We start from the raw sequence: 20,460 nt of genomic DNA on the forward strand, positions 1-20,460 counted from the left end.
AGCACTTTATTGAATAAACATACGTCACTTAACAAAGGGTGCTGATAAAGCCTTTCGCCACGCCACCCATCCAACTATATAGCCTGCTCCATGTGTTATCCTTCTGCACAACACGCACTTTGCGTGCTCTTTTATCTAAGGTTTCATTTGCACTTGTTTTGGTCACGCTGGCGTTCAAACGTAAAGAAAGGAAAGGGGGGCTTTGCAAAAGAGGCGAAATTGTTAGGCATAAACATGCGGAGATTAATGCACGTCAGCTGCGAATAAAGTTGCACATTTAGGATCTCAAAGGCGCACTTTGCCTCGCGGCCGCAACCCACGCCGTACACTTGTCCAATGGACCCATCTTGGATGTGGGTCGACAGCCATAGACCTCGTGAAACATAAGTGACCCTCGAAGCGGAATGTTCACAAGGCGCGCCTCGTCTTCCTCGCGAAGGCTGTTGGCACAGAATCCAAGAGCATAGTAGATAAAAAACAAGTGGTCCGCAGTAAAGTCCTCTGCGCCTGGCAGGCGAACGTCACGGAGTCCTCTCGATGCTGTCGCCGCGCTTGAAATGTGAACGTTGCTCTGGTAGAGCTCTTGGATTATCCTAAGCGCGGTGTGGTCCTCCAGGAGTGACAGCGTCATGGACGCTGGAATATGGGCCTGCTCTTGCAGGCATAGCTGCGCACGGCGAAGGGAAGTCTTCGCAGCGGACGACCAGAAGCTGCGGGTCAGTATTTCACGATTAAAGAATGAAGACACACCTTCGAAGAGCATCCTTAATAGGCATCGAGCTGCACGGTGACCCTGGCGTGGTAGCTGCAGGTTGTCTAGTTCATCATTTCTATAAAGAGTCCAGTTAGCAAGTAACACCGGAATGAATACAGTTTTTAGCTGCAGGTCGTACCAACAGTCTGTCTCAAAGGGCGACGCTCTCCAAAACTCTCGTGAGCTACGACGGAGTGCTGAGGTTTGCACCATTTCGTTCACTTCAGAGAACCATTTCAAGAAATTGCCCCGATTACTGAACAAGGGAAGCTTTGCAACGTATGCTGACACTTTGGACATATCGCTAAGCCAAGGCGGTAGGCCTACAGTGAAACGAACATCGGACAGAATCCTTTTTGCCAGCACGCGAGTCTGGCCGTCCAAGAAGATGAGAGTTTCTATGTGTGTGATCACTTGCTTTAGCACATTGTCAAGTACGCCATGAAGAGTATTGCTTGCTGCTCCCATTACTTGATGACTAGCGTACAGGAACAAATCCGGTAGCGTTTGGGCAGCAGCCCGAACGCATAGCCTCCATCGTGGAATATGGTGTACCGGGTGGTTGAAAAGCTGAGCAGACACAGCCCATTCCAAATCGGGATCAGCCATGGAAACAAAAACGGATGACCTTACAAGCACGTGCACACAAAGGAAATTGAGGACTACGTGTACATCAGTCTTGCGGAGCAGATCGATTAGGGCTCGCGAAAAATCGGGAGAAAGCAGCATTACGTCGCGATCTTCTTCATCCGGGGGCAGCTGCAAGTCGCCTAACACTTCGAGCAAGTAGATTTGAAGCTCAGTCTCGTCTTTAAGCTTTACAACTCGATGCAAACGTTCTTCACTGCGCTGCGACTCCCCAGAAGCGACTGCTGCATCTAGCTGTTGCGTAAACGCGACTACCTCCATGGAGTAAGCTGCCGGCACAAAACGCTTGCCCAGTGCGTTCATCGAAGCTTGCATGAGTCTCCTATAAGCTGTGGTCGTTCTTTCAGGTCCCACAATCAATGGATCAGGTTCATCCACCGTGATTATATCCCTATCAGGTTCAAACGGATGCAGGGCCACTCCAAGTTTGAGTAGCGCCGATGCCCCCGTCAGCAGAAAAACTTTAGCTGATGTTTTCCATGCCGAAATGCTGCTGCGTATAGGTGGAGTAAAGGGAAAACCTTCAAGGTCAGCAGCCGCCAGCAGGTCAAGGACAGGGTCAACGTTTGTCCCACTCACAGCGTTCATGCAAGAAGTCATAACTCGCTTCAGCGGGGAGAGGATGTCAGAGTCTTGAACGCTTGGAGGCAGCGGTGACGCGAGGACATGGTGAACCTCGCTTTCGAGCTTTAGGACGAGCTCTTTGTCAGGGCTGGACGAGTCGTTGATGCCCTTCCAGCGACCACAGACAAACTTGTAGAAGTTGTCACATGGGTCCAAGTCCTTGGAGATCAAAGCCCTGATGTAGGCGCCGTCCCTTTGACAAGGCTCTGTAGAACATACATCGTACAATGGCTCCTTGTGGACCACCTGTTCAGGAGCATCCAAAGGCTGCTGCGACGTTGTTACAGTGGGCACCGAGGACACTGAAACAGGCAGGCCATTCTCGATGATAACGGGAAAACTAGAAGTCGCCTTTACCGCTCCTGGATAGAAGGCTATAGCCAGGGCAGCGGCCCCAGAGAGAGCCACAAGTATGATGGCATGAAATACGAGCAGTTCTTTCTTTAGTTGCTGTGAATTGTTGGGTCTTCTAGCAACATCTCCAGATGCAGTCGTTTCGATGAGGCTGTTGTCGCTGACTGTCGACACCGGCGTTTCTTTTACGGACGATTCGACGCATGGTAACGCGGTGGTCTTCTGCGCACCCTCGTCTGCGTCCGCGTTGTACTCCAGGTTCTCAAGGTCTCGCTCCAGCGAGTTGCTTGCTTCGGCGGTCGTGCTCCAGGAAGGCGCTGCCGTATTGGAGGCATAAGTGCGACGATGTCTCTTGTCTTTCACCTTGAATCGCGATGATGTGATCGCAATGTCAGTAGCACGGTGTCCAGGAGCCCTGCTGGATGCCCGCCGCTTGTTGAGTGAGTGAGACTTAGCTGCCGGCTCTTCAGTAGTGTCGTCACTCGATCCTGCACGAATCCTTGGAAGATAGATTCCACATTCGGGGTCGGTTGTCGATGTTTCATCTGCAGCGTGCTGCGCTGGGGTCTCGTTCCTGGTAGGAGTTTTCAAATTGTCCCCGCCGCCGGAAGAGCCAGAGAGCACCGCGCCAGCACCTCTTCTTTTCGTCGATGTAGTGTTTGGCTCTGGTGGCCTGCAGTACAAACAGCTGTCTCATTCAAGCTTGCAAGAACTCGCGCAAATATCTGGGCAATTTCACGCATCTTACACGAGCACATCTTGGTGAGTCGTGAGGCATCTTTGAAATGCCGTAGCTGTTAGGTCGTTTGAGCTATTTTGTTCTTGCTTAGATTGTAAAATGTGGCTCAGAAAAGCCGCTAACCAAGCTGAAACTTCCCCTCAATTGCCTCAAATCTCTAGTCATAAAAGACCTCCCCCTCCCCCCCAATCCTCATAGCTAGAAATTATGACTGCATTGCGAAAATTCAAACACCTGCATTGCATTTAGTAAAAAGCTCTCAAGGTTGTGCCTATATTGAGCAACATCCAAACCATTCAAGGCAGAAATGACAACTATGTGACACCGTATTAATTCGCAGCTTACTGTCGTCACATATCTTCCCACATTTTCAGCGGGTTTCTGAAGAAGCGTTAGGCTCTCTTGAAACAAACACAGACTTGCTGCACGAAATCTATTATCACAAACACCAGAATGCAAGTTTTTAATCATTTTTTTTTTACGAATCAACAGCCAGTATAGAGCTGCATCATTACAGATAGGGTCCGGCTGCTGAACCAAAGGTCGCAGGATCAAATCCCGGCGGGGGTGTAATTTCGATGGATGCGAAATTCAAAACCTCCCGTGCGCTGTGCGGTGCCAGTGCACGTTGAAGAATCCCAGGTGGACGAAATAAATCTGGAGCCCTCTACAATGCCGTTCCTCACTGGACTGCCCATGAGCATCTTTGGATCCCAAATCCCTACAAACGCTCTAATTTTCGGCCTTTCGGGAGTAGCGACGACTGTTAGTCCTCAGAGACGAAGTCTGGCCAGGACTAGGCAGTCCTGATCAAATTTCAAGGACTAAATCTTTAGCCCTCAGTAGCAAACAGACGAACAGACATTTATAGTCCCCGGTCAATCGCTCTGTTCCGCTGTAAGTCGCAAAGTTTGATGGCATATTTGCTGCTTATGAAATTGTGACACTTTTTACAGTCCGTGTCACTCCAGTGTACAGAGCGCTCAAGCGGGGCGTTGCTCGGCAAACAAGTCGACACCTCGCCGTAGCTGCTAGGTTCTATACTAGACAGCGCTTGTGTGGAAGTGCAGCCACATGGTCCCACAACCAGATGGGTACAAGCACTTTAACCGAAAGCCATGAACTGCAGGGTAATGTCTCTTTTGTTATATGGTGCGCAGTGCTAAGTGCACTACACAGCGGTGACTAAGATTAATTGAAGTCCGCGAGAGTGCGCAACAAATGGGAAAATTACCGAATTAAGATTATTAATAAACAATCTTTAATTTGAGCACCGTCTCTATCCTTACAGAGGCCACGACATCCTCTACACGCGTCGTCTATGTTTTAAGGATTATCCAAGCCTGCTGCGAAAGCGTATGGCAATAAAACAGCCGCACATGCATTACATGAATAATAGGAATGCGTTCGACAAATCTCGACTGGGTTACACTTACCTCTTCCATGCTTCATATATAACCCACGCATTCTGAAGGTCGAATCGATTGTAGCGGTAGTTTCTCGAAAAATAATTTACAAAAATCTCTGTGAGTGAGTATTCCCTTCACCTTCGTACAGGACCATGCAAGGTGCAAATCCAGGGCAGGATGTTTTAAAAAGGGTTAAGAAAGTTTCTCCTGCAGCTAAAACCTTTCTTTTTCGTTTACAAAGCGGCTCTTTGCCTGGAAAAACGTGGCAGCAGGACAAGGGATTATTTGTGCCGTTGGTAGTCCACTGCTCTCTATGTAAACGGATGAGACGATTCAGCGTGTTTTCTTTGACTGCTGGGATGCGTTTTTTTTTTTCTAGGACGTCCTCCAAAGGACTGTTCAGGTTTTCCGCGTGACCTCCAGAGCATTTGGTATACCTCCCGGTTGAAATCGAGGATGGTATGCCTTACGATCTTGTCATTGTTTTGGGAGCAGGATGGCGATGCGTCACGCAGATATTGACGCACGACCGATTAGAGCATATTAAAGAAGCAACTGCAAAATATATTGGAATAATTAGAGAATTTCAGCCTTTCTACGTCAGTTACAGGTTGGCTGGCGGTTATTGTGTACGTATTTTATGATTTTGTTGGCAATAAATAAAACAGGAAGTAGCGGTGGTCTAGTCAATAGCACGCCCGGTTCCCTACCGACGAGGCGTCGGTTCAATTTCCAAGACAAGCACAATTTTTTTTTTTTCAGCTAGTCTCTTTCGATGAACGGCTGTACCACTTCGTTGCTCGCTTCGGACGAACAGTTGCACCCAATGAGGGATGATTTGTTCAGGTCTAACCATTATTCCCTCTATAGTCTCGAGAAGGATAAAGTGTTGTGGCAACGCAGTTCGTGTCCGAAAGGACAAACTTTTCACCCGATAGGACGAAAAGTCGCTCAGGGTGTTTCATACGCTACCATATCATACCGTACCATCCACACGCGATTGCAGATAGAAGCATACGAGCCACAAACAATATCTAAGGCTGCAGCAGCACTAAATCCGCCTCGTAAATCCATACTACAGAACGCGAGAAGTGAAGATTGAGAGGTCGTGAGTAGAGTCGAGATTTTCGGGCACTAAAAAAGAAGGTTTAGGTGTCAAAAATAGGCAGTTAAACGTACATTTTAGGCATCGAACGGAGAAAAATAGGCACTACAAATTTTAGAAGAAGCGCAAGTGATATCAGGCCTGTACATCGGCGCGCAGTATGCGCCGATGATTTGGCATCATAACAGATGCACAAACATTAGAAGCAGTAGAAGCAGTGTTTTTATAAAGGCTGTCCCGCAACATGTCGTATACAATTCACATGCTTCAGCAGAGCAAAGGAGGCGGTCGCTTTCTGCGGCGAGAAATTTTTGCAAATGGTGCTACCAATCCTTTCAAAACACTTTTGACACGCCTGTAAACTTGCAATAAATGCAAATATAACTGTTGAAAGCTATTAAGGTACTTAATAAAAAACGAGACGTTTCATGTTTAGCACCAGAATTGGCCTGTCACGCTAGAAAACTAAAAACAAACAATGAACGTCTTAATAAGAGGCTATGTAATTAGAAATTAATATAGCTATCGTTAATTTAAAGTATCTGACATATCAGCCCGAAATCGTATAACTCATACAAGACTTAAACTTATCTACTATGGGTATATACGATGCTTCAACCTTAATAAATACGTTGCTAGTTATGTAAGCAGTGTTTTGTAGTTAGCTTCTGAACGCAGCCTTCAAATGGTGCTTGCAATTTGAAGAGTTCAGACACAAGAAATACCAAAGGCGAGAAAATGTAGCCACAGAGTGCTGCTTGACGCTGAATATGCTGGAAAAATTTAAAATCGGCCTTCACGGGCCTGCGAACGTCTGCTAGAGGGTCCACTGCCAAAGCTATGAAAGCAGACAAGCACTATGTCCAGGTTGATGGGTTCGCCTCTTCTCACTCGGAGCAAACTTGTAAGCTGAGAAGGAACGCTCGACATAAACAGATGTTACAGGAGCGTACTTCGAAGGATTCGATGGCTTTATACTCTTCAGTATCCGCCGAGTTCATCTCGTATTTTTTAGGGTTTCTTCACACAGACGCCGGACGTAGTTTTTTTCGCAGGGTAGACTCAGATGGCACGTTCTTATTGCAATGATTCTGCAGAAACTGCTTGCATACCGGATTTTCGATTTTTGCCCATGAATATTCGCAGCCACTAAGGCCTCGCATAAACCAGCGTAGAAAGTGTAAAACATTCTTCCTATCGTCCTTAAATGCTTCTATCAAGAACGATTGCCCTGAAATTAAAGGCCTCTGGCGTTCGACGGTTTCCTGGTGCCCTGCAGTTTTTTGTGCTGGTCCAGATCTTTCTGCGTCTAGCAAACAGAATCCGATAGAAAAACCACAGTGCATTTCAGGGTTTTTTTTAGGCAAAATAGGGCATTTTTAGCACAATAAAAGCAGTATTAAACATGTTGTTGACACCTAATTTGTGCTCATATATATAAATTTGTGGCTACGATGCGTCAAAAAATAGGCATTTGCCTAAAATCAGGTCTCTAGTCATGACAATGGGAGAAGACTATTTTTACGGCAACACAACTGCCTGTAATACTGCTCGTAATCACTGCAGCTTCTATCAGGCGTTTTATAATTTGCTAATTAAAAAATAATGAGCCTTAAAAGAAGCAGCTGGATCCAACAGGGACCTAAGATATTAGTGCAGATGTTTCACTACAGGCGGAGCTGCACGATAGCTGACTTTTGCTGTATTATGTTCAAGGGCACTTCTGAGCATAAATGACAGAACGCAGTATAAGATTTAAGACTTTCATAAAAAGATGGTATATGAGATTTAACATCGTCAAGATACACACGGGCTACGAGAGATGCAATATAGTGGAGCACTCCGCAATGACTTCGACCACTTCGGGTTCTTTAATGTGCACTGACACAGCACAGTACACGGGCGCCTTGCATTTCGCCTCCATCGAAACGGGACTGCCGCGGTCGGGATTGAACCCGCGTCCTCAGGCTCAGCAGCCGAGTATTCATAAAAAGAGATTGTGGTACTACAATCTATAGATTCAAGAGCCTGGAGTCATAAAGCAACAAATGGCCTTGAGACGGTGTATAATGACGGATTCTAAACTGTCTTCGGCGGTTTATTATTGTGGTCTGAAATTTCGGTACGCAGGCGCTTTTGCGCTTCGCATTTTGTCAAAATGCGGTCACTGAAGCTACTCTGGTTTAATCGTAATGTGCTTGTATAGTGGAACGCCCACTGAGCCAGCGCCACTGGCCCACACTGCCTCGAACAAGCATCACACAGACGCAAGACAAAATAAAAAAAGCGGTACACTCCACACTGCGCTGAACGTTGAGAAAGGACCCCTGCGGCACAAGAGATGCCGTTCAAACGTATGCGTGCGTGTGTGTGTTCTTTTTTTTTTTTGTTTCCTGGGCTCCTTGCACTGCCAGGAGCCAGGCTTGAAGCGCATGCTCCTCAATCCACCCTTGCGGGTCCCTATCAGAGTATGATTTGCATCGCTGTTTTTCGCCCCTCTGAGCTCATTCAGTGGTCCATCGCAACTTACTAGCAGCAAGGTTCAGGAGCTGATTGAGGAGCACCGGCGATATGAAGCGCCCTCGGCGGCCCCGGCGGCCTGCGAGCGCTAGTCGGGGCGCCAGATTGAGGTTATTAATCACCTCGTTTCTGCTCGACACTTCCTGGCGGGCCGCCCCGACGACCAGCTGTGGATGGTGGAAAGGGGGGGGGGGGGGGCGCCTGCTTGTCGCCAGCTGACAAAAACCACCCGCGAGGAGGAAGCACATGTAGACGGCAAGATGTCTCTCGCGAATGCTGCTTCTTCCGCTTCAGCAGCTCAGAGTTCAGGCTTTCATGGCGGGATTTCAGAGAAAGCGTCGAATATGTCCAGTATGAAATATAGGACGGCATGGAAGCACCGGGATCATCTCTCGAGGGCAGCCTGCTTTATACCCAATAACTGGCACCGTTTATTTCCACCCACAAAAATAAATAGTGTCCCCCAACAGAGATTAATGGACGGAGTGATATGTGCAGGAATCCGTAATTTATTACTTTACTGAAACTTAACACGCGCTCATTTATGTGAGGATTAAATTTTGTATCGTTAGAAAAGCAAACAGCATGGTTGGGCAGCGGGGTGGTAAATGGCGAGGGCACGAATTATGCGTGAGAATGCGACGCCTATAGGCTTTGGAATAAAATTATGTTACACTACTTTTCCCTTTTAGATCGTCACTCTGGCAAGCAACAAAAGCGAGGTTTGCCTCGTTCAGTTTTTGTACACTCGAAAATTTTACTACGGCCGACATTTTCTGCACGAATGGCACCCTAAAAAGAACAAATAAGGAAGAAAGGTGCAGATAAAGGGCGCGCTTCGATTTGCATAACGAGATATGCGCCCTACATTACTGTTTCCCTGAAGGGTTCCCTGTTAAGTAGGCGGACAAGACATCGCGTTTGCGACGCTTGTGCTTTCTGAAACATCGCTATGCAATATATACACTTCTTCCAACATTATGTAATATTGAGAGAGCGTGTAAACGAAAATTACACTGAAAAGACCCGATTGTGACATAAGCGACCGGCGCTGTGCGTGGAACGAGAACAGTGCTGTTTTCTCGTCAGACCCGAAAAAAAAGTTCGGCTTGTTTGCGTCGATAAAAATATATTTGTCAAATGTAGGCGTTTCCATGAATGTACACAGAAGAAAAAAATTGCACCTTTGGTTCTAATTATTGATTCTCTATGACCTTTCTCCGTATTCTGTGCTGAGAGTCTCTATGCATCCATGCAGGAACATCCTATGACGCATATCTATAGTTCACTACATACGCGGAACAATATGTATTTTAATCATAATTACAAAGTATGTCAAGGTAAAATGCGAGAAACCTGGGAGGTACTTGACCATTGGAAGAAAAACGCTGACTTAAACAACCAACTTCAATGGCTGCCCACAGCGCCTCTATTGTTACACGGTTCATGGAAAGCTGGCTACCCGGGAGCACAGTGAATACTCTCTTACTTCCAATAGCGTTCAGGCTGCAGAACTGATGCGAGAAAGATATCTCGCGCGCGACTGTTACGCAGTTACGTCGCATCAGTTCTGTCGGTGTATGTATACCGACGTGTGCCTCCACGCGTATACGTTCCGAGACGTCGATTCAGCGCTCGCATCTGTCGACCCGTGATCGCAGATACGATGCAGGGTTTCATCTTTTTCATTCATTGTTATTAACGTTTTTTGGCCATGAAATACGCAAAACGTATGTTATTTAGTAAAGTTTTGAAATTTGCTAGTTGCCTCTTGTGGCCATATATCTGGGCATGAAAGCAACACAGAGCCATAACTACGAACAGGATACGAGATGGTGTTATCAGGATAAGTCACAGTAACAAATACCATGGCAGGTAAGATGGAATAAAATTAGAGTATATAGGAAGACAAACAAAATTCTAATTCAGTAACAGAACTGTGATAAAAATAAAGAAAAAGTAAACAGTGGTGTGAGGAAAATAGTTTTAAGAAACAAGTGCACAGGGCATGGCAGCTTAAGAAAACAAACACTAGACGCTGAAATTAAATCGATCATGAATGCACAGAACTAAGAAAAGCAACCAAAAAACTAAATAACAAACGGAAAAATGTTGCGGAATCACCATGTTAAAAACACACAACACAGATGGCCCCAAGAAAGCATGAAAAATAAAATCTATACAGTACATAATAAAACAGCCCTATCAGATTACAAAGCGTCTAGAAAGGCTATAAACGGGTGCGTACTTGCACAAAGAAGACGGGACACAACAAAGGAACACACACGACATGTAAATGTTGCTTTGTTGTGTCCCGTCTTCTTCGCGCAAGTACGAGCCCGTTCAAAGATGAACCAACTCACCCAAACAAGAGTATTGCCAGAAAGGCTAGCAATGCTGCTTGGCGAGGCTCAGCGAGGCTATTTAGTGCACAAAAGAAATGTTTTCTATGACCTTGTATCTGTGCGTCGTGACCAGGATATGCTAAGAGTGCAACAAATGGAGCTAGTTAGGGTTGCACCTGTTCTTTCTTTCTTTGGCGGGGGGGTTCAGTGTCACAAACAGCACAGACGGCGAAGGCGAAAGACGATACGACGGTTCCAGCGCAAGAGCGAGTAAAGGCCGATATCGAAAGGCCGTGCTTTCACTGCAGAATTCTGGTGGCGAAAAATCTTGGGCAGCGCACTGCCGCGAATTCGTCGCCCAATCCTCCATGCAACGAAGGACCGAACGCCAGCGATGTGCACTGCAATAGGGCCAGGCGCTGTGTGTAGCCGTCGCAGCGACACTGTCATTCCTCGCAGTGGCTGCCAGACACAAAAGAAGCGGCAACGCATATGACCAAACAGCACGCAAAACGACAAATAGCGTAAATAAAAAAAGTGCTGCGGGAACCGGCATCGTACCCTGCAGTGTTGTGAGTAGCAGCCGGGCCAAAAGTACTGCCTTGACCGGCCACTAGGTACCTCGGCTGCTGTCACCGAAATTCGTTGATATACAGACGTCGTATGCTTTTCCTTCACGTTTGCCTTTCACAATTTCACAAGAGCCCTACAGCTAACATGACTCTCAACGTCGCTCATGCACACTCCAGCGGCAGCAAACGTATTGTACGAGACGAAACCCCACGAACAGACGTGGCAATGCAGACTGCCGGAACGTATTTACTGGCTTTTGAACCTCGCAATTGCTTTCGCATTAGAAGCGATGTGAGGAGAGTGATTGTAAACATTCTTGACACTATTTGCATTACAGCGAGTGAGCCCCTGAATCATTGGAGAAAAAAACTTGCATTTACTTCACTTGAGGCCGCCGCGAAGAGTGATTGTAAACATTCTTGACACTATTTGCATTACAGCGAGTGAGCCCCTGAATCATTGGAGAAAAACTTGCATTTACTTCACTTGAGGCCGCCGCGAAGAGTGATTGTAAACATTCTTGACACTATTTGCATTACAGCGAGTGAGCCCCTAAATCATGGGAAAAAAATTGCATTTACATCACTTGAGGCCGCCGCGTTATGCTACGCGTCAGCGGCATTTTCAAACGACGCCTCAGGCGCTGCGAGGTCTTGTGCCAGCTACGATTCGAGATTTCATTATGTTTCGTCAGAAACGTGACGATTCATGCCAAATGAAGCGCTTGTTTTGAAATACTCTCAATATTGTGCTCGAATCATGGCGGCGGCCATTGCGGAGGGCGGGGACAAGAACCAGTTCTTCGCTCCGACTGCCTGATGTCCACCAAGAGGTATACACTCAAGAAGCAGTGGTCGCCATTCTGGCGTCCTTGCAGCATGGCGAAAGGCTACGGCGCGTGTCTAATCGGCCTATCCCCCCTCCTCCGACCTGCATGCACGCTGAAGTCGGGCGTTGGACGCCAACATGGCGCCGTGAGGTCACGTGAATACCAACCCAAAAACGACACGGCAGCTGCCCCTCAAAGGAGCCGTGGTTAATTTCCTTTCATCTGCCACCCCTTGCGATTTAAGGCTAGCAGGCTTAAAGGTCATAGACGTCATGAGAATCGGAAACCGATCGATATAAAATGAAAGGGGATTAACTACGGCTTACTAGGATTGACCGGGGTGTCATGAAAATCAGTTGATGCCATTGGCTGGAGGATCTCCTTTAAGGGGCATCTGCCGCTTCGTTCTTGAGCTGTATCGTATACAGACCAGGAGCGAACAGCCGGTTTTCGCACCGCGTGCGCGGCGGAACGAATTTATCGCGTTATTCGCAGATTTTGTAGCGAGAGCTACACTGGGCTACCAGTCGAGCATTTCGCGGTGGCTGGGAGAGGAAACTTGTGCGCATGCGCCATTACCATGCCAACCAGAGAGGAGCACCAGGTGCGGCGTGCGCTTCGCCGTCGCCGCGGCCGCCCTGCCGCGCGCCCGCTCCACCGTCGTCACTCGGATGAGAAGTTGTGCGCATGCGCCGACAGCATGGTAACCAGAGAGACCCCACAAGTGCGCCGCGCGCTTCGTCGCTCTATCACCCGAACCGAGCGTCGCGTGCGCAGCATTGCGTATAAAAGGCGGAGATGTGATGGGCGGCTGTATCACAACGGTTGACATGGATGCAGGGAAGGAGGGTCCAGCCGCTGCTAAACGGCGCTATAGACAAGAAAAGATTAACTCTTCCGATCCTGAGGTTGTCGCCTGGCATTTGGCCAGTCAACAAAGAGAGAATGGGCGTAAGAAGGCGAAGAGAGCAGCGGAGACGCTCGAGCAGAGAGAGGAACGGCTTGCCAAACGGAGATGCCAGACTGCCGAGCGCAATAGACGGCGCATAGCCGCCGAGATGGAGCCCAGTGTGTCTCATTGCTAAAGATACAGTGACCACAACAAGCTCAGCCACGGAAACGTACTTCTCGCTGCGTATATCCTGTGCGCATCGTACTTCTCGCTGCGTGTATCCTGGCATAGCCGAGCTAAGCAACTACCAATTTTTTCGCTCCTTGGAGGTCGGCCTTAAGGTGGGCAGATGAGGTTAGGAAATTTGCAGGGGTAGGGTGTGCGCAACTGGCGCAAAACAGGGCTAATTGAAGTTCTACGGGAGGCACCTTTGTCTTGCAGAAGATATATTATGTAGCCGTGCTGGTGATGGTGATGACGGCCGACGTATGCCCGCCCGCACTACTGAACCTAAAATGGGATGCTCCACACGATCCCTCGCTGGCAATCAGCGAATTTGTTTGCGCGTCTGACTGCGTACACAAGCACTTTCTTGGGGGTTCATCGGTTGCGCTTTTCTCCATATGATCCCTTTCGCGGGTTTCTTCCAGCTTTGACGGCGCCAAAAACACTTTTACGGCGCGGTCTGCCCCCAATTTCGTTAACACGTGACACAGCATGTATGCAACGGACAACGAATCGTTTGTTGCTCGGACCTTCTGCGGCGCGTTTACTGCTGGTTTATGAGTTTTTTTTTCCTCAATGGCCCCAACATTTGGCTAGGATGACCACTTGCCTTCCATCTTTATAGCTGCATGGAACTTCCTTGTTACACCAAATGGCAGCACGATTTCGTGGTTGCCTGGAGGGGCAAGCAGCTGCGACTATCCCCGTACCGACTTTCGTGTGTGCACAGTCGGGAAGAGAGGGGCCCTTCTCGCTCGTCGTCCTACACATCTATATGGTGGACTCTCGGCATACATGGTTAGCGGGAGCTCGACGAAGGGAATTTACGAATCTGTGAGGGCTTCCTGAGCGAACTCTGGGGGGTGTACGCCGATAACGTGCTGTGTGAACTACCTCGTACACAATTTCATAGACGCGAAGCCACACCATGGTGCCATCTGGCGCCATCGTTTCCATAACGGATATACGCACAGTATCATGTATCATGTGCTGCCTCGCGCCGGAGCGTCAGGTTCAGGCTGACCGATGTACCGCATTACTTCTTACTAAGCTAATGTTCGGTATTTGTGAAGGCATTATTTCTCAACGACAGCGGCGTTCTGAGCTGCAAGAATGACGCCTGCTGTGTCGATACTGCCGGTGGCTGCTGTGGAGAAGAGATTGAATGCGGTAGTATGTGCGAGAGCGAAGTAGCGGTTAGATTTCTACTTCGCCGTTAGTGACACGCATGAAGGTGTATGCCGTTCATAACTGGGCTGAAGCTCTCTTCTTCCAAAGGGGTCCTTGAACGTGACGGAATCGGAAGTGTAGGAAGTGCAGCCTGTGTGTGAGGTGCCGCAATAAACGTAAAACTATTTGGGCGTTTAGTTGACCAGAAGGACAAGCTGTGTCTGTCGGACGATCTTAGAGCTTTTCTTCGAGCGCTTTTCCCACAGACAACATAGAAATGCAAGCATTTATTTATTTGGCTGTCCTCGGCTGCCTGCTGCACTGAGCAGGCGGTGTTCTGAAACGTAGTACGTATGCACGTACTACTGGGGACAAAAGTTTCCGGGACGCGAGTTCTAGGAAAAACGTTTATGGCAAGTCCACATCGCTACCCAGTCGCCTGATATTGTATGAAGGCATTAAAGGCCTAAATGCTCCTTTCTCTCTTCACACTATCAGGGGACTGGGTAGCGAGGTGGAGCTACAGTAAACGTTTTGCCTAGAACTCGCGTCCCGGAAACTTTTGCCCTCAGTTGTACATCTGCACAGTTCTGTGGTCCCCTTAAACAAGCGTCAGTTCTGCTCTGCTCGTGTCGACAACAATAATTTTTCTCAGCCCTGTTCATTTTTATCTGCCTCAAAGCGCAACTTTTAAAGTCCAGGCTAGCTCTATGGTTTAACGGCTTACTGCTTTTCTACAGGCATGAAGATCATGCCGCATAGTTACGCCTTATTCAAATGTGCTTTAACAATACAAATGACATATGGCTTATCTATTTTGACGAAGATCAAAAAAGAAGGAATGATGAAATAAAGATTTACTAAACAATGTCATACTGCGCGCGCAAAATCAACCTCGGGTGCCATTTTTTAGCGCTTCCAGCGTGAACGTCAACGAACTCATCTAACCGTCCGCTTTAAAGCAAGTGCTTTATTCGAGGCTTCTTTCCGAAAGCTCGATTAGCAGTTTATCTCTGAAACAGTAAATGAAAACTCTAGCGCCCAGCCTCCGTTCGGAATAGAATAGTGATGATGAAAAAGGAAAAGAGTATTGCCCCCCCCCCCCCCCCAACCGAGCTTATAATGGACCGCATGAAATAAAGGTACGGGTTACTTTACTTACCCCAGCGCAGGCTTGCGTCATTGCAAGCCACACAAGCATTTAGAAGGCTCTAAATTCCACTTGTCAGTTATGAAGCGTACAAGCAATACTGATCAAAAACAAGATATCTTTAGCTACGAACTGACGAACGACATTTGAAATTAGCGATTAATCATTTCAATCTCACCCACGTCTGCTCACGCCTAGACGGGCGTGATCCCACATGATCCAATTTTCCGCTTTACACCGACGGCAGCGCCTTTGCTGTTGCAACTCGTCCCCAAGTACACTAACAGAGCTACCAGAATTTACCTTGCCGTGACGGGAACTCGTCCTGCGGCCACGTCCGGCGGGCGACCTTTGCGGGACTTAGCTTCGGTCGTTGCCGCCCTCTTGGAAGTCGCGTTCGCACCCACGGAGGCTTTTCTGCCAAGCGCGAACGCGTAGCGGGGCTTCCCCTGACAGCTGTCGGAGGTGCCTTCCATCGCTGCAGAGCAGCAGAGGTCCTCATCGGTCACCCGCGCACGTCCCCTGATGTCCCGGAGGCTGCCGGAAGTGCTGTCGTCGCGTGAGCACCAAGGCTGGATGACTACGGCGCTGGGATTGGTGTTCGCGTGGAACACCTGCTTCTCATGTCGGTCCCTTGGCGCAGTGAAGGCATCACATACGTCCGTGTTCTTGGCTGCCGGACGGATCTTCCTTTTTAGTGGCTTCGGAGGCTTTGATGGCCTGGACAGTAACGATCGAAGCATTTAAATGCACTGCAAATTACTTTTGGAGACTGAAGCACTATTATGAGCATGCGTGGGTTTATGCGGCGTTAAGCAAGGACTCATTCAAAGTCCAAAATTTCAAAATGAAGAAATTGCTATTATGGAGTTTGTCTGTGTATTTATATTGTATGTTAGCGAGTGGAATTCGTGAGTTAGTGAGCAGTTAATGAGTGGAATTCGGTGGAGAAGCTAGCCAGTCCGAAAATGATGGGTTCAAATGGGTGCGGAAAGTGATGACAGCGATGAACTCATGAAGGGCTACGCGCAATGACAGTCCCTGAGGCAGTATTCCAAGGATGTGTATTTATCAAAGTGGGAACGTTTCGGTTTGCTAGACCAATGATTTCAATACACAACCCCTGGTTTTTCACAATGCACCCCCTTAACTGGTAACGAGCCGCCGTGGTGGATCAGTGGTTATGGCGCTCGGCTGCTGACCCAAAAGACACGGGTTCGATCCTGGCCGCGGCGGTCGCATTACGATGGAGACGAAATGCTATAGAGGCTAGTGCACGTTAAAGAACCCCAGGTGGTCGAAATTATCCGGAGCCCTTTACTACGGCGTCCCTTAAAGCCTGAGTCGCTTTGGGGCGTGACTACCGCATCTTCTCTAACCTCAACCACCCCCACCCCACCCCCGCCCCTAGAAATTTAGGACCCCTTAATATCAATTGCTGGGGAGACCCCGGGGCTAGACAGACCTTGGATGTGATGCATAATGGGGGAAATATGGGGAGCGACTACAGACTGGTTTGGAGGCGACGCAGTATCCCTTTGCCTAACTGATACGAGGGGTGCCTGCAGAACGTCGACGCACCTGGTTGACGAAGTCTGAGCCTCGGCGTCTCCGCGCCGCTTCTGGGCCGTGCTGAGGGCGTCATTCTTGGAGGATGCCAGGCCTTTTCGCGCCCTGGGCTCGGGAATCCTCTTCTGCTCACTCCGCAGGCGTTCTGCCTCCGCCTGTTCGGCCCGGCTGTCGTAGTCGTCCATTGGTTCGATTCCCCGGCTCTGTGGGAGCCGGCTGCAAGCTTGTATTGTCTGCAGTGGCGGGGTGCCTCCTCTTCCCGCTTCGGATTTGCTTCGAGCCGCGAGGACTCGGCGGCAGTTCCGCGGTGTGCTCGAGAGCTTCACAATGTAGTGCTACGAACGGCAGAGCGAGGTTTTGCTTCGAACTAAAAGCCTACTGTTCCGCGGAACAGTGGCCCAGGATCGAAGCAGCACGTCTGCGAGAAGCGCGCGCTCCCGCGTGCCTTTGCGATGGCGATCGACCTGTTCGCATAAAGTAAAGAAGAAGACGGAGAGACACGCTGAAACTAAAATTATTTGGTAAGAATAGGCTTTCCTTTAACTGTCCCAGTGTTTTTTTTATGTTATTACTAAATATTTTTTTGTCTTAATTTTCATTAGAACTACAGAGCAGGCAGGCAACTTGGATGGCAGGTTGACACTGCCCGGTTCGTATTTGCAAAACTTTTAATGGCGACATCAACATCTGTACTTGTGTCTTTTCCTCCTCGAATTTCATTTTTATGAAAAAGGGACAGAGAATTTCAGGTATCCAGTGTAATCAGAAGACGGACTTTGCAAAACTGACCAACAACACTGGCCAGTCTCCCACCATGGGTATGTGCCATAGGAAGGAAGGAAGGAAGGCCTCAAACGTTGCTGGCACATACCCACTACGGGGGAGTGGCCAAGACACAGGCGGTTAATTACTGGATACAGGAAATTTTTGACGGGAAAAGCAGTGGAAATAGTATGTAGTCTGATTGATGGAAGAGGGAAGGAAAGCGATTCAGTTAACTTGGAGATCGAAGACGGGACAATTGCTTAATGTGCATAATAGTACACAATGCCTGTAATGTTGCAATGTCTTACTGACTGAGATCGGGAAAAAAAAAATAGAATGGGAGTCGCTGCGTTTCTTGAAGAAAATTTTGCACAGCAGAGCGCACACTCCTGTCGCTTCGTCCAAGCAAAGAAGCGCCAAAGGAAAGAACAACCGCGGAAGACACAGGCAAGCCCAGTTGATGAAATGGAATTTGCAAAAGACGCTTCCTCAAATGAGAAAAGCGGCGGCAGAACAGCAGGACGTGATCCATTGTCTCAGGTTCGGCACAAAAAGGGCACAGTGGGGAAGCTGCCAGTCCAGATCTGTGAAGGTAGAAATTTAGAAGGGGAACCCGGCAACGCAAACGCGTGAAAGAGACCTCTAGTCTGCGTGAGCGCCAGTCTTTGCTACTCCAAGGATGCAGAAGATGCTGATATTCGGGAGATGATGTAAGAGCCGAGGCAGCAAATTCCTGAAATATTGTGTAGCTGCGAAACCTCACCGCAGCTGCATATGCACACGATGGTAGGACAGCAACAATTGGGCTGCTGAGAGAGGCTCTTGCTAAGGAATCTGCAACCTCATTTAAGTGAAAGCCCATGTGACCTGGTACCCAAAGCAACCTTCTGAGCTTCTGAGGCAACGACCACAGCGGAGACCAGTGTCGTACTGTAGGGCACGGATGGGCTTGCTTTGGGGGTCAAGGACCTAGTAGCCGATCGCTCACTCATTCTGCAATGCTCAATGCCTTGCCCTGCGATCAGTTCGCTAAATTGTCCCTACCAAGACGTATATTTCTGTTGTCGGGAAAGCGGCAATTTCGTGGTTGCAGCCGTCAACAGTGACTATCGGTTGCGGAAGCGTCAACATCAGGTCGAATGTAACACATGGAAAGCGAAGAACAAAAGAAAGGGGATGGCAGTGCGGGTGCTTCAAACCTCCGAAAGCTTCCAGCTCGCTCCCTTATCGGAGAGTGAGGCAGCCGTCGCTCGGCGCATAGTCTCCCACGCGCCGACATCGGGGTCCCCGAGGCCGGCAGCAACGAGCCGTGCTCGGGCCGATGAGAGCTCGCTCAAAGAAACCCGGTCGCAGGATCGCGCTCGCTGCTGCTTGCGCCGCAGCCACCAGGAGACGCCACCGGCGGCGGCACCCGCGCCGTTCCATAAAAATTGCCCTCTCCGCGAAACCCGCCGTGCGGGAACGAAGACCTCGTCCGGCGGGCGCGGGACGGCTGCTCACTTTTAAATTCGTCGTGTAACCTGGATCGCGAGCCTCGCTTGCTCCCAGCCGCGCCGCTGCCTCCGCCGGAGCACGCCGTGGATCGGATCGGGCATCGCCATGTGGAACTACGTCTTCCTCTGTCTCCTCTTCCTCTTCCGGCTCATCGGAGGTCTGGACCGCGAGGAGTACGAGATCGGCGTTGGCATCGCCGACATCACGGGCCCGGCCGCTGAAATCGGAATGGTGAGCGCCGCAAGCGACGTCGTCTTCGGCGTTGCTTCCTCGTTTCGCAAGGCGCCGCGAAAACAACGCGCCGTGCTCGCCTCGCGCAAGTCGCATCCACCGGCCCCGCGTACACGCAGCACCTCTGTGTGCCTTCGCGCGTTGCCCATGGGCGGCTCTATCGTCGGAAGCTGTGCCCAGAGCCACGCTCGAAGACCGCTCAGCTGATTGTTGCCCACCGGTGCCCCTTCGATGCGCCGGCGCTCGTTTTATTCGCTTGCCTTTCTCGTCTCCCCTGTGGCTCATCTCATATCGTGTGGCGGCAGCGTAAGTGAGCTCTCTGCCTGCATCTCGCTTGTCGGCTGCTTCCTCCCTTACGCTGTCGCTCGCAACACACGGTGGTACGTCCGCCAACACGCGCGAAGAAGCGCGCACCCAGCAATTACGCAATTTTATTCGCTGTTTACTGGAGGGAAATCCGAGTCCGATGTGTTGGGCAGTTTGTACGAATGATGGGCACGGTTGATTTGTCCACTCATAACGGTACCTTACAGCTACCACTCCTGTGTTGCGCGTCTCAGGAAGTGGATGTGTGACTTAAAACTCAGTAAAGTGTTGACAGTTCCAGTAGAGTATTTAGTCACCTTCCTCTGCATCACTTGCACACCACCGCAGCGTGTACCCGCTTCGTGCATTCTGTCGACGTGTTCGTAGCGGACTAGTCGCGAAGCAGCTCCTGCAAACGTCCCGGAAGGTTGTCTATGCCTGGCACATAGGTGCCTGTAGGCGTGGAAGATTCCAGCAGCCGGCGCAGACTGCTTCAGCCGAGGCTGTTCGGTTTCTATACTGCGACTCTCGGTTCCCTGGCGCAGCGGAGCTTCGCTGCTCGTGGGGGAGAGGTGGCACCTTCAGGACGCCCTGGGCGCCACGACCCAGTCGTTTCTGTTCTTATTTATGCACAATGGCGATCGAAGATTGCGAATGCGGCAGTTGCGTGGTTCATTCCGGCACGTGCCCGCTGACTGAGCGCAATCGGTTCCGACATCTCCTGCTGCGGGAGCTCACGGTCCTCCTCTAACCGGCCA

General features: G+C 49.5%; 2 protein-coding genes across 3 annotated transcripts in view; one reads left to right on the plus strand and one right to left on the minus strand.

The window, feature by feature from the left end:
• The window catches only part of LOC144114497 (endothelin-converting enzyme 2-like), a 49,710-nt gene continuing 29,250 nt past the window's right edge, over positions 1–20,460 (minus strand). Inside the window, exons 1-3 of one of the 2 annotated variants that reach the window (XM_077648282.1) lie at positions 16,919–17,388; positions 15,641–16,057; positions 1–3,053 (exon numbers count right to left, since the gene is read on the minus strand). In XM_077648282.1, the coding sequence (XP_077504408.1) occupies positions 278–3,053; positions 15,641–16,057; positions 16,919–17,091 (3,366 nt within the window). In that variant the 5' untranslated portion in view covers positions 17,092–17,388 and the 3' untranslated portion in view covers positions 1–277. Of the gene's footprint in view, positions 3,054–15,640; positions 16,058–16,918; positions 17,389–20,460 lie in introns of those variants that run through there. The other variant, XM_077648283.1, reaches the window with a different exon arrangement.
• The window catches only part of CDase (neutral ceramidase), a 94,773-nt gene continuing 93,342 nt past the window's right edge, over positions 19,030–20,460 (plus strand). Inside the window, exon 1 of the mRNA XM_077648284.1 lies at positions 19,030–19,396. Coding sequence (XP_077504410.1) covers positions 19,271–19,396 — 126 coding nt within the window. The 5' untranslated portion in view covers positions 19,030–19,270. The remainder of the gene's footprint in view (positions 19,397–20,460) is intronic.

The sequence above is a fragment of the Amblyomma americanum genome, chromosome 1, assembly GCF_052857255.1.
Source record: "Amblyomma americanum isolate KBUSLIRL-KWMA chromosome 1, ASM5285725v1, whole genome shotgun sequence".
In the NCBI taxonomy this organism is placed as follows: domain Eukaryota; kingdom Metazoa; phylum Arthropoda; class Arachnida; order Ixodida; family Ixodidae; genus Amblyomma; species Amblyomma americanum.